This window comes from Lithobates pipiens, unplaced genomic scaffold, assembly GCF_037356315.1.
Source record: "Lithobates pipiens isolate NorthernLeopardFrog02 unplaced genomic scaffold, aLitPip1_a1.2 Scaffold_8, whole genome shotgun sequence".
Taxonomy (NCBI): domain Eukaryota; kingdom Metazoa; phylum Chordata; class Amphibia; order Anura; family Ranidae; genus Lithobates; species Lithobates pipiens.
In genome coordinates, this window is record NW_027507903.1 from 174,097,702 (window position 1) to 174,113,048 (window position 15,347).

Sequence of the window (15,347 nt, forward strand, 5' to 3'; positions counted from 1 at the left end):
GTACAGGTACGCCCATATGCCTGCCCGTGCCATTCTGTCGACATACATCGTCGTGCGGCGGTCGGCAACTGGTTAAAAAAAAAAAATCCTAAAAATTGTTATTCATTAAAACAAAACGCACAGAGGTTCACCAATTTCTGAAAAGCCGTGTCTAAAAATTGGCAAACATTTCAGAACAATGTTCCTCAATGTAAAAGCACAAAGACTTTAAAGTGGCTATATATCTTTTTTTAATATTTTACCTATAGGTAAGATTATAATAAGGCTTACCTGTAGGTAAAATAAATATCTCCTAAACCTGTACGGTTTAGGAGATATTGACTTTGCATGCAGCCGCTAGTAAGCAGCACATGCGATGTATGAAGTATTTCATAATGAGCTAGTATGCGGGGCATACTAGCTCATTATGCCTTTTTCCTTACAGGTTTAAAAAAAATCTAAAAAATCTGTGCAAGTATACAACCGCTTTAAATATATCATTGTCTACAATACATATCATCATCAAGAGATTTAGTAAATCCAGAGAAAATTCTGTTCACAAGGGACAAGGCCGAAATGTATGTTGGATGCCCGTGATCTTCAGGTCCTTAGGCTGCATGGCATTAAAAAAGGCTGGATTCTGTGATAGACATCACTACGTGGGCTTAGGAATGCTTCCAAAAAAAAAAAAACACTGTCTCAACACAATTTGCCATGCCATTTAAAAATGCAAGGTAAAGCTCTATCAAGCAAAAGTCATATTTGAACAAGATCCAGAAAATCTGCCATCTTCTCTGTGGTCTCTTCAGTTCCCAGACGTTTACTAGTGTGGTTAAAAGAAGAAGGGGTGCTACTACGTGGTAAACATGGCTCTGTGCCAAAAAATGTGTTGCTGCCTTCAATTTCAAAACTACTTTTTTTTTTTTTTTTTTTTTAAGGATTTTCTTAGTTTGAACATTTGATGTTTTCTATTGTAAATAAAATATGGATTTATGAGATTTGAAAATGATTGCAATCTGTTTTTGTGTAGATTTTACACATCATCCCAACTTTTTTTTTTTGGAAGGAAAGGGTATATCTAAACTTCATATACATAACAAAAACAGAACAGTTAAGGTAACATGTAACCTCGATCGGACAGAAAAGAATAATAATGAAATGTGAAATAGGGATACACTTTTGGTTTTGGTTTTTTGGTGTCGAAACAGATAACGAAAATGAAAAATACACTACTAGGTCAAAAACCGAAACTGAAATAGCACCAATAACAAAAGTGACGGTTTTAAAAAATAGTTTTATACAGATGGTCAGAGACTGGGGACATGGTACAGGAGATGGTCAGAAACTGGGCACATGGTACACAAGATGGTCAGAGACTGAAGACGTGGTACAGGAGATCAATACAGCTTCACTAGTGCATATCAGATGCAGCCTACCAGTCAGTTGTAGCAGCCTGTCTGTGCCTGTCATGCAGCCTCACCAGTGTCTGTGTCTTTATGTAGCAGCCCGCCAGTGCCTATGCCATGCAGCCTCACCAATGCCCATGCCCTGCAGCCCGCCAGTGCCTGGTAATACAAGTCACGCTGTGTGTCAGAGCTAGATCTGAATCGCCGTGCAGCCGATGTAACGATGTCCCGCCTCCTATGACACACAGCACAATGATTCCTAGTATTGGATCAGAGTGCTGTCTATCACAAGAGGCGGTCTAGGAGGCGGGACATCGACTGCATGGCGATTCAGATCTAGCTCTGACACACAGCGAGACATGCATTACCAGGCACTGGGGAGGCTGTGTATGACAGGAGTGAGAAGAGGAGGGAGGTAGGGGAGAATCTGAGGGGTGTGTCAGGATGAAACATGTGTGGCACCCGGTGGGATGGCACCGCCCCTTTTACGGCACCATTATAGGCAGCATTTCTCTTTTGGCAAAATGCCGAAAATGCAATTTCCGGCCAATACGTTTCGGTGGCCTTGGTGTGCACCCAGTAATACAGAAATTAATAATATCAATATTATCCAGCACCCACTTCCGACTGTTTAGTATAAGTCAGCAATGAAAAAACCCACATCACAAAAATAGGTGAAAAAATAGGATTTTTACGTCATATACTTTTCTTCGAGTACATCATGAGACAGAGTCAGGCTAATATTACCTGCTGGGTTATACTTCATCATTAGGTGAATGGACACTGGTAGAGCAAAGATCTTCAGACAAGAAGTGATCACCTATATAACCCCTCCCATACAGGAAGTACTTTAGTTTTGTAGCAAGCACTAAATCCTCAAAAAAGAGGGGAGGGGTCTCTGTGTCCAATGATGCAAAGAAAAGGATTTTACAGGTAAGTATGATGTAAAAATCCTATTTTCTTTTTCGGACATCATGGGACACAGAGTCAGGCTAATATTCATTACCTGCTGGGACATCCCAGAGCAATAGCCTTGAGGGGAGGGAGACACTCTGACAAAAAATAGCCATCAGAACTTATACAGCAGCCCGCAGTACACTGCGGCTGAAAGCCAAATCTTCGGCTGCTCGAACATCCACCTGATAACATTTTGTGAATGTGTGCACTGAAGACCAGGTAGTAGTCTTACAAATCTGAGCCACACATACCTGATGGCAAAAAGCCCAGGAGGTTCCTAAACCGCTGGTAGAATGAGCTCTCACCCTAAAGGGAGGAGCTTTATGTTTCAGACCATAGGCCTGAATGACCAATTTGCGGACCCAATTGCCAATGGAAGCTTAGGAAGCTGCCTGCCCCTTCTTGGGTCCTTTTGGTAAAACAAGAAAAAAAAAAAAGAGCCCGATCCTTGGATCTCCGCAGATCTAGACAAATAAACCTCGACTTCCCGGACAACGTCCATTGAATGCAGTCGTTTTTCTTCTGCCGAATGAGGCAGAGAGAAAAAAGGCGGCAAAATAATGTCCTGATTTAAATGAAAGGTTGACAACACTTTTGGCAAAAAGGATGGAACAGGTCGTAACACGACTGTCATGTTGAAGGATCAAGTATGGTTCCCTGCATAAAAGGGCTGCAAACTGTGACACCCTTCTAGCCGAAGTGATAGCCATCAGGAAGGCTAGCTTGTGTCACAACAAGTCTAATGGAATTTCTTTAATAGGTTCAAATGGTTGTTTCTGTAACCTAGACAGCACCAAGTTCAAATGCCAAGGACACATAGGTGACCTAATGGGGGGAAACAAGCGAGTTGCCCTCTGCATAAAAATTTGGATCAGTGAATGGGAGGCTAAAGGCCTTTGGAAGAATACCAATAGGGCCGAAACGTGACCTCTGTATTCAAAGCCAATTGACTGAAGAAAAAAAGAATTCTCCCAATCACATATTTCTGAGGATGCCATTTTCTGGCTTCACACCAAGCAATACAAGTCTTCCAGACCTTATGATAAATCTTCTTAGTGAGTTTTTGTAGCGTTAACTAAAGTAGGCACTGCTGGTCCCGAGATGCCACAGTCCTTTAGCACCCTGGCTTCAATAGCCATGCCGTCAAATTTAGAGACTGTAAATTGGGGTATAATACAGGATCTTGAGACAGTAGATCTGGGTGCCGTGGAAGCGTCCAAGGCCCATCTATTGACAGTCTCAATCTCCAGGAATCAGGGCATTCTGGGCCAGGCTGGTGCCACCAGAATGACTGGAACCCCTCTCTCCCAGTCCTGCTCAACAAATGTGGAAGGAGAGGGATCAGAGGGAAAGCATAAACCAGGGACTACTGGCTCCATGGAACTATCAGAGCATCTGCTCCAATTGCCTGAGGATCTGTTCGAGACACAAACTGCTGTAGCTTGTTGAACCTGGATGCCAGTAGGTCGACCTCTGGCCATCCCCAATGTTGGTAAATTTCCTGGAACACCTCTGGGTGTAGGAACCATTCTCCTGGGCAGATCTGCTGGCGGCTGAGGTAATTTGCCTTCCAGTTCTCTACTCCCGGAATATGGAATGACGATATAATTGGCACACGCCCCTCTGCCCAGGCTAGTATATAGTTCACCTCCTTCAGAGCAGAACAACTCCTAGTACCGCCTTGGTGGTTTATATAGGCCACTGCCATGGCATTGTCGGACTGAACCCTGATGGGGCAGTCCTGAAGCTCCACTGTCCAGGACTGTAATTCTAGGATGTTGATGGGCAGGGTCTGCTATGTCCCTGACCATTTACCCTGAGCCTGTCTAAGGTCGCTCCCCAGCCTCAGAGAGACTGGCATCTGTAGTCAGTACTCTCCAAGTTACTGGGAGGAAGGTTCTTCCCTTTTGCAGGTTCTGATCCTACAACAACCAGTTTAGGCTTAAGCGTGCCTGAGGAGATGAGCACATTAAATCATTCAGGGCTTTTCTTCCTCTGTTCCAAGCCAACAAGATGTCTTGTTGTAAGGGTCTGGAATGGAACTGGGCATATGGCACTGCCTCGGAGGATACCATCCTCCCTAGAATACTCATACAGAGCCGAATGGAAGGTTGTCTGGTGCCCTTATCTGAAGCACCTGATCTTTCAGGGCACAGATCTTTATGGGTGGCAAGAATACTCTTACTCGATCGGTCAATCGCTTTATTAATTTTGGAACCGTTTTTGGGACTAGAGACCTCAAGCTCAGAGAGCTCAAACAAACTGACATCCACATTGCAGACACTGGTAAAAAAACAAAAGTACTTCCTCTATGTGAGGGATTATATAGGGGATCACCTCCTGTCTGAAGACCTTTGGTCTACCAGTGTCCATTCACCTAATGATGAAGTATAACCCAGCAGGTAAAGAATATTACCCTTACTCTCTATCCCAGGGGATAGAACAAATGCTGGTCTCTCACAGGCTACCCCCTATGTGCCTGATTCTCCAAGTGCCCCCACTGACAGAGGACCACTATTCCTCTAAAAGGTGTGCTTTGGTGTTACAACTCCTTGCCCCTGAGATTGAAAACCCACCCATTGATTGGGATCATGCTAAGACACAGTTCTAATGTAGCCACACAATCACTTTTAACGTCGGAGACTTCACTGCTTTTTCCGATTCTCTGACAACCAAACTTCACACCAGGCCTGCACCATGCGGAGTCCTTAAGTCTAAGAGACTTGGGATGGGAGCAGGCCTCCAAGTTTGTGACGCTTGGTCGCTGGACATCCCTCGCGGAATTGACTGATGCATCGGGCAACGACCACCTTCCCTTTTGGAAGGCAGCACAATTACATCACATCCTACACTCCATCCCTGACCCACACGTCTTCTCCCGCCCACTGAAGCCTTTTGAGGAATACCATTCAGGGACCGGGCCGATATCACAAACTCTCTCGCAAATGTACTCCCTCTTGAATTCGCCCCCTAAACAACCATGCCTATTATGCTTGGAGAGATGGGAGACTGACCTTAACCGGAAATTCTCAGAAACACAGAAACAACGCATTATCACCTTTGCCATCAAATCTTCCTTGTGCACTAAAATTCAGGAAACAAATTAAAACATTTTCTCCAGATGGTACTTCAAACCCACCAGGCTACACAAATGCTTCCCGACTTCCTTGGACTGCTGTTGGCCGCGCGGAGAAGACCAGGGATCACGGTTACATATTTTCTGGTCCTGCCCAAGATTGACGAATTTCTGGACAGAGGTTCGCCATATTACACAAACATTCACAGAATACGAAATACCAGAGGACGCGTCTTTCTTCCTACTGCACCTATCAAAGATCCCAACCAAATCCTACAAAATAATCATTGTTACGTCACTTATTAAAACGCAGCCAAGGCATGTATACCCCTTTACTAGAAGCAACAGTGCCCACGACTGTTGCTGAGAAAGGTAGAAGAAATAAACAAAATGGAAGACTTGATCCTTACTGTGCAACACAATCAAGAGAAATACACAAAGACCTGGAGTTTCATTTACTCTGATCTAGGGACATAACATTAATATAGCCTGGAGTGGTATCGTACACCCCCTGTCCTCGGCCTAACTGTGCCCACTCTCCCCTTCTTTCCCTCTTATTTCCCTCCTCCCCACCCCTCTTTTACTCCACTATTCTACCTTCTAATACTCTAATGCTCTCAAAAAAAAAAGGGGGGACACGGAGAGGATCTTCTCACTTTCTGAAATCTTAGACAAACCGTTTGATAAGCATGTACAGTACATGACTCGCTGACTCTTTCCCACATACAATTTTGTACAGATGTGTATCGTAACAACAGGTTCAATATCTTCAAACTCTCTGTACTTATTACTCAATGACGTGCATGTACATTTAAGTTGTGATGTTGGGACCTCGCCTTATGCGTTTTCTTAAAAAATAAAATAAAAAATTACATATATATATGTCAGTGAGTTCAGGAAGACAGAAGAATTGTCACCAGTATAATTTATGGAGCAAGAAGAATTGAAGTTACTGAGAATTAGCTAATAGATGTTTTGCTTTGTGTTTCAGACCAGTTGGCAGTGACAAGTGGTAATTTTTCTCTACAATTTTACATGGAGAAGAAGTTTATATTTTTTGATAAACAAAATTAATCTTGTCTGAATAGATAAGGAATTTCCAATGTCTCTTCAAGTTATAGTGTTCTTTAACTCAGCTGATGTAGTACCATATACAGTGAAGGTCCTCATACACATTGTGAATTTCACATTTCTGATCAGCAGTTCAGAGCAAGATAATGGCTCAGAAGTTGCATGCTTAACATGTTACACCTTACATAAGGGTGTAACATTTAACATGTTCAGAAATTTGAACTTGGCATTTAAGACACAAGTGTATACACATAGAAGTGCATGCTATTCATTTTTGTGTACTTAAGTACATTCTGATTATAAGCCATTTTACAATGCGATAAGACTTGGAAATAGATGTTTAAGTAATGTGCTCATATGACAGGATTTGAAAAGCTCCAAAAAATGTTTGATACACGCTCTGTGAAATAAGGGGGTTGGTAAACTTGGGTTAGTATGGAAATCTACAGCACTGCTAACAGCGTAGAAGGAAATCAAAATAAACTGGACAATGCATAGAAGTTAATACTTACTTTTTGGCATATCTCCAGTACTTGATGCAGAAACCGTTCTGCTCCTATCTTGGCAAGAGCTATTTCCATCTCTCTCTAACACTGTAGAATCCTCAGAAGCTGCCAACCCAGATTCCACAGACTCCAAAGGTCCAGAAAATATTGCAGAAGAAAATTCAGAGAACTGTAATTCTGCATTCTTATGTTGTCCATTTGGCAATTCACTGTTAAACTGTTCATAAGAGCTACTGTATGTGCAATCACTTTCTGCATTTGACTCATCTAAGTTAAAGTCTTCTGGGTTGGGGCAGTCTTCATCCTCTTCATCTTCATCATCTAATGGCTGTTCCAAAGAGAATGGACCATTCTCTAAATGGCCATTCGTTTTCGGAGACTCAATCCATGTTGGATCTGTGTTACCAAGCTCAGGGTCTGCATCATCATCTTTTTCAGTATTTTCCTTTTCTGTGTCTTCTTTTTCATCATGATCTTCACCTTCTGAGGAAACATTACCCGCTAAAATGAAATCAAAATTCAAAAGGTTAAGCACTAAAACAACCAAAAGAAGTTCAAGCAAAACAGAAAAGTCACAACGATACCATACAAATGTATTTCTTTTTTTTTCTTCGTTTTTCATCGCATGTCCACATAATTTTGTGTTGGTGTTATTGTTTGATAATTTTAAGCAACTATATCACTCCCACATTAAATAATACCTTGCTCATTCAATGCATCAAAGGGGTTTATTCACAAAATAAAATGGGAAAAACAAACATGCAGTTGTAACCAGGTGTCCCCTATAACTTTATAAAATAGGTATTGAAATCCCAGGCAAGCATTAACAAAAACGAGTCAACATATGTTTAACTTGAAAATAATAGAATAAAGACATAAGATGTAAAATCACACATCAAAAACATTAATCTAAAACATCCAAAAATCACACTAAACAAAACACTCTGATGACATCTGCCTTCACAAAGCTTTATTGTTCCATGACTTGACCACAATAGAGTTCGATTAGATCAAACCTCACTAACTTGTTTCACCCAAAAAGGGCTTAAACATACTAGATATTGAAAAATCACAACTAAAAGTAGCGAAACATAAAAGCAGCTCACTACATAGAGACTCTTCTCAATATATACCCACCATATTCATTGGCTGGTTCCTCATCAGCTACATCATCCAGACATACTGACTTCAGCTTGGCTTCTGGTTGGCTTTCAGCATTCTGCTCATTTTCATTTTCTTCAGTTTTTTTCCGCTCTGCTTCCCGTTCTAACTCCTCAATTTCCTGAAGACGCTTTTCAAGCAACTCTGCTTGTCGCTTCTGCTTCCTTTTTAGTTTTTTCTTTTTATTTTTTGAAATCTTTCCAACCTGTAAAATGCAAAAAAATAAAATAAAAAAAATAAATGTATATTATAGAGAGTGTAAAAATAAAATAAAAAATAATAATAATAGGTGTAGGGATTGATCATCACAGCAGGGTGTGGGAGGTTAATTATAACTTTACTGATATTTTTTTCCCCTGAATCAGTTGGTCTTGGTTGTAGGAACAGGAGCTTCAAAAGAAGATCTCAATGCAGGAGGGAGGCCAGAATGTCAGCCTCATGAAGAACAGACTAAAGCCTAGCGGCATTGGCCGGTTCAAAAGAAACTGGCCTACATTCGGCTCGTGTGTACAACAGCTGGTTCGGCTGGCTTCTGTCGAAATGTCATGACCAAAAAGGTCTGCCGACTGGCTCCTTGTCAGCACTCTCAAAGAATGTCTGATTGCACTGATCGGAGTGTGATGGAGCTGGGGGTGGCGATTTCCCAGTCAGAACACAATAACACAGCAGGGGAGATCGCTGTACTAACATCGGATTGTTAGTACAGTGGCTCTGACCTGAGCAGTCAGTTTTTTTATCCTTCAACCCACTGGGTTGAATGAAAAAAAAAAAAAAAAAAGTCAAGCAGTATATAAGAAGCTTAAAGCAAGAGGAATGCAAGACACCCCCAGGGTCAGGGAAGTGTCTGGATGGTGACCACCCACATGCTCCCTCTCATTGTAAGCCCGTGTCAAGCACCTAAAATGTCACTGCGTACAGGAAAGCAGAAATAATTTCAGCTGCCCAAGAACTACGAGCCACATCCACTAAAGCCCTGTAAACATGGGCAGAATGGCTGACATTCTGCTTATGTGTATGTCAGTCTGTTTGGCCAGATTCTGTTGGACGTGCCTGCTGGAAAACCAGCAGCCGACTGACTCCTTCTCAGTGCTCTCAGCCAATGGCAGAAATCGCTGATCGAAGAATTCTGGCGGGGGCATCCCCTTAACAGCTCAGCAGGGGGAGATTGCTGAACTAACCTTACATGGTTAGTACAGCGGCATTTAGATTGGAGCTGTCTTTTTTAGGAAAAACTAACTGTAGTGTGTAAAAGGCTTTAGTCGTAAAACTCTTGCATTTATCTGTGGATTTAAAACGTAGCCAACATGCCCATGTTTTTGTAAAGGAAGAGATCCTATCTTCAGCTGTGAAGATTAGCTCCTCCAGTCGAGCCAAATCGAGTGAGCCACTCCCCTGCGCTAACCGCATTGCATTTTTCTTTGCAATTTTCAAAGCATGTTTCTGCAGCAACACCTAGCAGGCCTGGAAAAGGGGGGTGACAAGTGTGCGCCCCTTTAATTACTTTAGTGGTGTCATTCGGCACCAGAGAAATGACAAGATCAGACAGGTCTTGGTAGGCATCAATGTGACTAGTGGACTACTGCGGCATTACTGGAGGACATGACTGGCAATGGATGCCACTTTTTTAATTATAGGACTTCTCAAAAGTTTGGATGTTTTTATTTATAGAGTAGATGATTTTTGAATGAGTAAGGTGGTGTTTGGTACCCTATTGCTAAAGGGGCTTCCATATTCCAAAAAGCTCCCTACCCACAGAGCACCACAACAGGTCAAGGTTGTGGGAAAAAGGACCTTGCCCTCATCAACATGTGATCAATATACTTTGCTGGGTTTGGGTTTTGGGAAAAGCATTGAGGGTATGACCCGGTATGGTTCAGGAGGAGAGTGGGAATGGTGCACGCTCATGCCTTTCCTGACTGCATGCTCAGATAAGGTTCTGGTATGGAATTTGGGAGGGACTTCACAGCATTTTTTTTTATTTTTTTTTATTTTAGGTTGGGTCCCCCTTAAAACTCATACTAGATGGGAAGGGTTGAGTGTGAACTGAAACGTGTGCGTGTGTTAATATATAAATATATATATATATATATATATATATATATATATATATATATATATATATATATATACACAGATCCCTGCTCCTATGTTTACATTCACCTGTCAGCTGGGAATCCCCCGACAGCTGAATGAGCAGTGCAGGAATGACTAATTGGTTCTTAAGATGTTGAAATCTCAGAGAAGGAACTCTGGTGAGAATATCACTGCTAAATGTTTCACTTTCTACTGCAGCCTGCGGTAACTTAAGGTGCAAAAAATTTACGAAATACCGCATAATAAAAAGGTATTTAATGCATATGTTACTTTAACAAATATTTTTTAATGAATTGATAACATCTTGGACGCATATGTTAATTTACCGCTGATGTTCATGCAACATTTTATACTTCATGAATTCAGCCCTGCAAGACAAAATTTCCTTTCCCCCTATATTGTTTCTGTATGATTATATAAAAAAAAAAAATGCAACTCTACTTGTATGTTGTAAAGTGGCATTAAAAAAAACAGTGCTATATAACTCATTTTAAAATACCAATTGCAGACTACAAGTGAAAATCATTTAGGAAGCTACTAATGCCACCCGGTAAACAGAATAATTATGTAAAACACATCTACTCTGTACTATATATTAAGTAAATATATACAGTATCTCACAAAAGTGAGTACACCCCTCACATTTTTGTAAATATTTTATTCCATCTTTTCTTTTGACAACACAGAAGAAATTACACTTTGCCAGTGAGTGTACAGCTTGTATGAAAGTGTAAATTTGCTGTGCCCTCAAAATAACTGAACACACAGCCATTAATGTCTAAACCACTGGCAACAAAAGTGAGTACACCCCTAAGTGAAAATGTCCACATTGGGCCCAATATTTTGTGTGACCACCATTATTTTCCAGCACTGCCTTAACCCTCTTGGGCATGGAGTTCACCAGAGCTTCACAGGTTGCCACTGGAGTCCTCTTCCACTCCTCCATGATGACATCAGGGAGCTGGTGGATATTAGAGACCTTGTGCTCCTCCACCTTCTGTTTGAGGATGTCCCACAGATGCTCAATGTGGTTTAGGTCTACAGAAATGCTTGGCGAGTCCATCACCTTTACCCTCAGCTTCATTAGGAAGGCAGTGGTCATCTTGGAGGTGTTTAAGGTTGTTATGCTGGAATACTGCCATGCAGCCCAGTTTCCGAAGGGGGGGGGGATATCATGCTCGGCTTCAGTATGTCACAGTACATGTTGGCATTCATGGTTCCCTCAATGAACTGTAGCTTCCTAGTGCCGACAACACTCATGCAGCCCCAGACCACGACACTCCCACCACCATGCTTGACTGTAGGCAAGACACACTTGTCTTTGTACTCCTCACGTGGTCTCCAACCCACACGCTTGACACCATCTGAACCAAATACGTTTATCTTGGTCTCATCAGACCACAGGACATGGTTCCAGTAATTCATGTCCTTAGTTTGCTTGTCTTCAGAAAACTGTTTGCGGGCTATGTTGTGCATCATCTTTAGAAGAGGCTTCCTTCTGAGACGACAGCCATGCAGACCAATATGATGCAGTGTGCGGCGTATGGTCTGAGCACTGACAGGCTGACCCCCCAAACCTTCAACTTCTGCAGCAATGCTGGCAGCACTTATACATCTATTTCCCAAAGAAAACCACTGGATATGATGCTGGCAATTGTGCACTCAACTTCTTTGGCCAACCATGGTAAGGCCTGTTCTGAGTGGAACCTGTCAAACTGCTGTATGGTCCTGGCCACTATGCTGCAGCTCAGTTTCAGAGTCTTAGCAATCTTCTTATAGCCTAGGCCATCTTTATGTAGAGCAACAATTGTTTTTTCAGATCCTCAGAGAGTTCTTTGCCACGAGGCACCAAGTTGAACTTCCAGTGACCAGTATGAGAGCGTAAAAGGGATAACATCAAATTGAACACACCTGAGACCTTGTAACACTAACCAGTCACATGACACCGGGGATGGAAAATGCCTAATTTGGCCCAATTTGGACATTTTCACTTTTTTTTCTTTTGTTGCCAGCGGTGTAGACATTAAGGGCTGTGTGTTCAGTTATTTTGAGGGGACAGCAAATTTATACTGTTATACAAGCTGTATACTCACTACTTTACATTATAGCAAAGTGTAATTTCTTCAGTGCTGTCACATGAAAAGATAGAATAAAATATTTACAAAAATCTGGAGGGGTATACTCCTGTGAGATACTGTATATTTTCCTAAATTTCTTTTCAAAATGAGATGTATTTAATTAGTGCCATCTTTGGCATTTATGGCAGAATTGAAGCAGAATTTTTTTAAATGCATACATTCTATCAAGTAGGTTTCCTAGCTGTTCTGAGGACAGCAACAGGACATGGAATTCTCTATGACTTCTTGGTTTCAGCTCTTCTGGCTGTAAAGCTGGAGGTCATAGGCTTTTCACACCTCTCTCTTAGTATGTCATAATTCTCCTATATTTAAGTGTCAGAGACTATCATTGCACAAAGCAGTGCAGCTCTTCCCAGTCCTGTCCCTTGTTCTCCCTTTTCATTTGATAGACTGCTGCGTTTGTTAAAACAAGTAACAAGTGGCTGAAAAAAAAATGCGGAGGAGAGGGAGGGGATAGCACCCATCCTATTACATGCCAGGTTCCGGTCAAAGTCTGAGGGGATGATTACATTCCTTACCAAGATAGTAGCACCCCTTCCTCATATCACTAATTCTGATGGCATACATATAATACAAGTAGTAGCAAAGAATTGCACATATGCATACATGCATGCGCGCACAATTTGTTAGTGCAGCCTTAAAAGAGAAGTTCATCTTTGGAACATGTTACATGTGCCACCCATTTTTAGGATGTAACATGCTCCAGCATCTGCAGTCTCTCTCGCCAATCCCCCCTCCAGTGGGATTTTCCCATGGCACCTGCCGTCACAATATGAAATCTGTGTGCCCGCGCAGGGTTTTCGCCGACGCGGCCATTTCATTCACTCAGTTTCCTGTGCATAAATAGACACAAGTACTGCCAGTCATTGCAGCTGACAACTTGCAGTTCTCAATGAACTACAAGGGGTGCTGGCAAGTGCTCTCGTAGTTCACTGATCTTCCTGCTCTCAGGTAACTGTCTACCCGTATGAGGTACGAACTGCGCAAATAAAATCTGGGGGTATATGTGAAAACGAAGACCAATGGGACTTTAATTGTGCATCCAGTAGTGGAAACAACAGCTGACTAAAATTACTTATGCCATTTTAGTAATGCAAAAAATTCTATAAAGTCCATCATTTTAATCTGCTGTCGTTTTCACTAATGAAGAAACAATTTAAGTCCCATTGGTCTTTGTTTTTGCATATAGTTTAACCTGTGGAAGGTTTTATCCCCTTCATGACCAGGACATTTTTTGCCATTCAGCACTGGCAATTACACAGTCATGCAACACTGTACTCAAATGACATTTATATAATTTCTTTTAAATAAATAGTGCTTTCTTTTGGTGGTATTTGATCACCACAGGGATTTTTATTTTTTGCTATATAAAATGGAAAAAAAAAAAAAAAAAAAAGACAAAATTCTCAAAAAAACCCAATATTTTCAACTTTCTGTTGTAACACATATTCAATAAATTAAAATGTTTTCCTAAAACTTAGGCCAAAATGTATTCTGCTACAGGAGGTCTTTGGTAAAAAAAAAAAAAAAAAAAGTATATTTTAATCGGTTTGTGTGAAAGTTATAGCATCTACAAACTATGGTATATATATATGGAAACTGATCAATCCTGATGTACTGACGGCTTCTCTCATTTTTTGAGCCTCTTAAAATGCCAGGACAGTGCAAACACCCCCCAAATTATATTTAGCAAGAGGCCCTGCATGTGCTGCCAGCATTATGGAAAACACAGCATCTCGGGCATCCCTCCAGAGGTTTTGGGTCTCTGCTTATCTGTGCCGGTGCTTCTTCAGATTAAGCGACCCATCAGATTTGGTAACGGAAGCCGCCATTATGCTACACTCCGCACTCTTCTCGACAGTAAGGATACAGTGAGAATGCCGCATGTGGACAGCTTGTTACACCCACCAGAGTCTTGTATTGAGTTAATATAGTGAAGTACAGTCTTCAAATCCGTCTTACCGTTTACATGTTGAATTTTAAAAACAGCGAAAAGCCTGATCTCACATCAAAAAATTCTGACGGATTGCAAAATACTGAATTTCACTATACAAGCAGAGTTTACTGTTAAAAATAAGGGTGAAATGCAGGACTCCCGTGGGTGTAACAAGATGTCCGCTTGCCGCCTTCTCATTGTATCCTTAAACCCCATACATACTATTGATTTTCTGTAGATTTTTGTCTTCAGATTTTCCAAAACCATATTAGAGGAGGTAAAACCTTAGGAGTTTCAATTTGTATGCAATCAGGCAGGCCCAGGCAAGCACAGAAAATCCAATAGTGTTTATGAGCTTTACTGTGGACGAGTGTGGGGTGTAGCAAGATGGCGGCGATGGAACGTCACTTCCATTACAAAATCTGACGGACCACCTAATCTGACGAAACACCAGCCACAGGTACCTATGCCAAACATCGCATTCCTGGCATCCCTGCAGATGTGCCCTGGCTTCATTCATAGTCACAAATTTACAATTTTGTGCTGGGCTTCATGTATAACCCTCTTAGACTGCATGCAGCCCAGGGGCTGTGGGTTGGAAACCCCTGATGTAGTGTGGGGACACACCCCTGATGTTCCTTCAAATCAAGCTCAGAACTCTTCTCCCTTATAGCTACATAGTGTGCAAATTGAGAAGCCTGCCCTCTGCTTTGTGCTGCTGAAATATGCTAACAAATTCTGTGAAAATTCTGTGTGTTGTAGAAATCTGTACAGGATAAATGGCTGGAGATAAACATGTACAACTTCTGTGCATCACCTGGGGCTGGTCACTTCATAGGTTATATGTAAGGGTTGACAGTACGGGTGCAACGGATCGTCACTGATCCGTGATGCAAACTGGTCACCCTGTTTGGATTGGCAGATGCTGCGACCAGCGGAGCGCTCCGCGGCTTCAGCCTAGCTCCGGAGCAGCGGCCATCTTTGTACACCCAGCGGCCATTTACAATGTGATTGCTCCATCAA

General features: G+C 41.8%; 1 protein-coding gene across 8 annotated transcripts in view; it reads right to left on the reverse strand.

The window, feature by feature from the left end:
* Window positions 1–15,347, reverse strand: part of SRPK2 (SRSF protein kinase 2) — a 267,215-nt gene that overhangs the window by 72,993 nt on the left and 178,875 nt on the right. For all 8 annotated transcript variants that reach the window (XM_077473857.1, XM_077473859.1, XM_077473856.1 and 5 more), the window contains 2 exons: window positions 8,133–8,361; window positions 7,002–7,496 (listed from right to left, as the gene is read on the reverse strand). In XM_077473857.1, coding sequence (XP_077329983.1) covers window positions 7,002–7,496; window positions 8,133–8,361 — 724 coding nt within the window. The remainder of the gene's footprint in view (window positions 1–7,001; window positions 7,497–8,132; window positions 8,362–15,347) is intronic.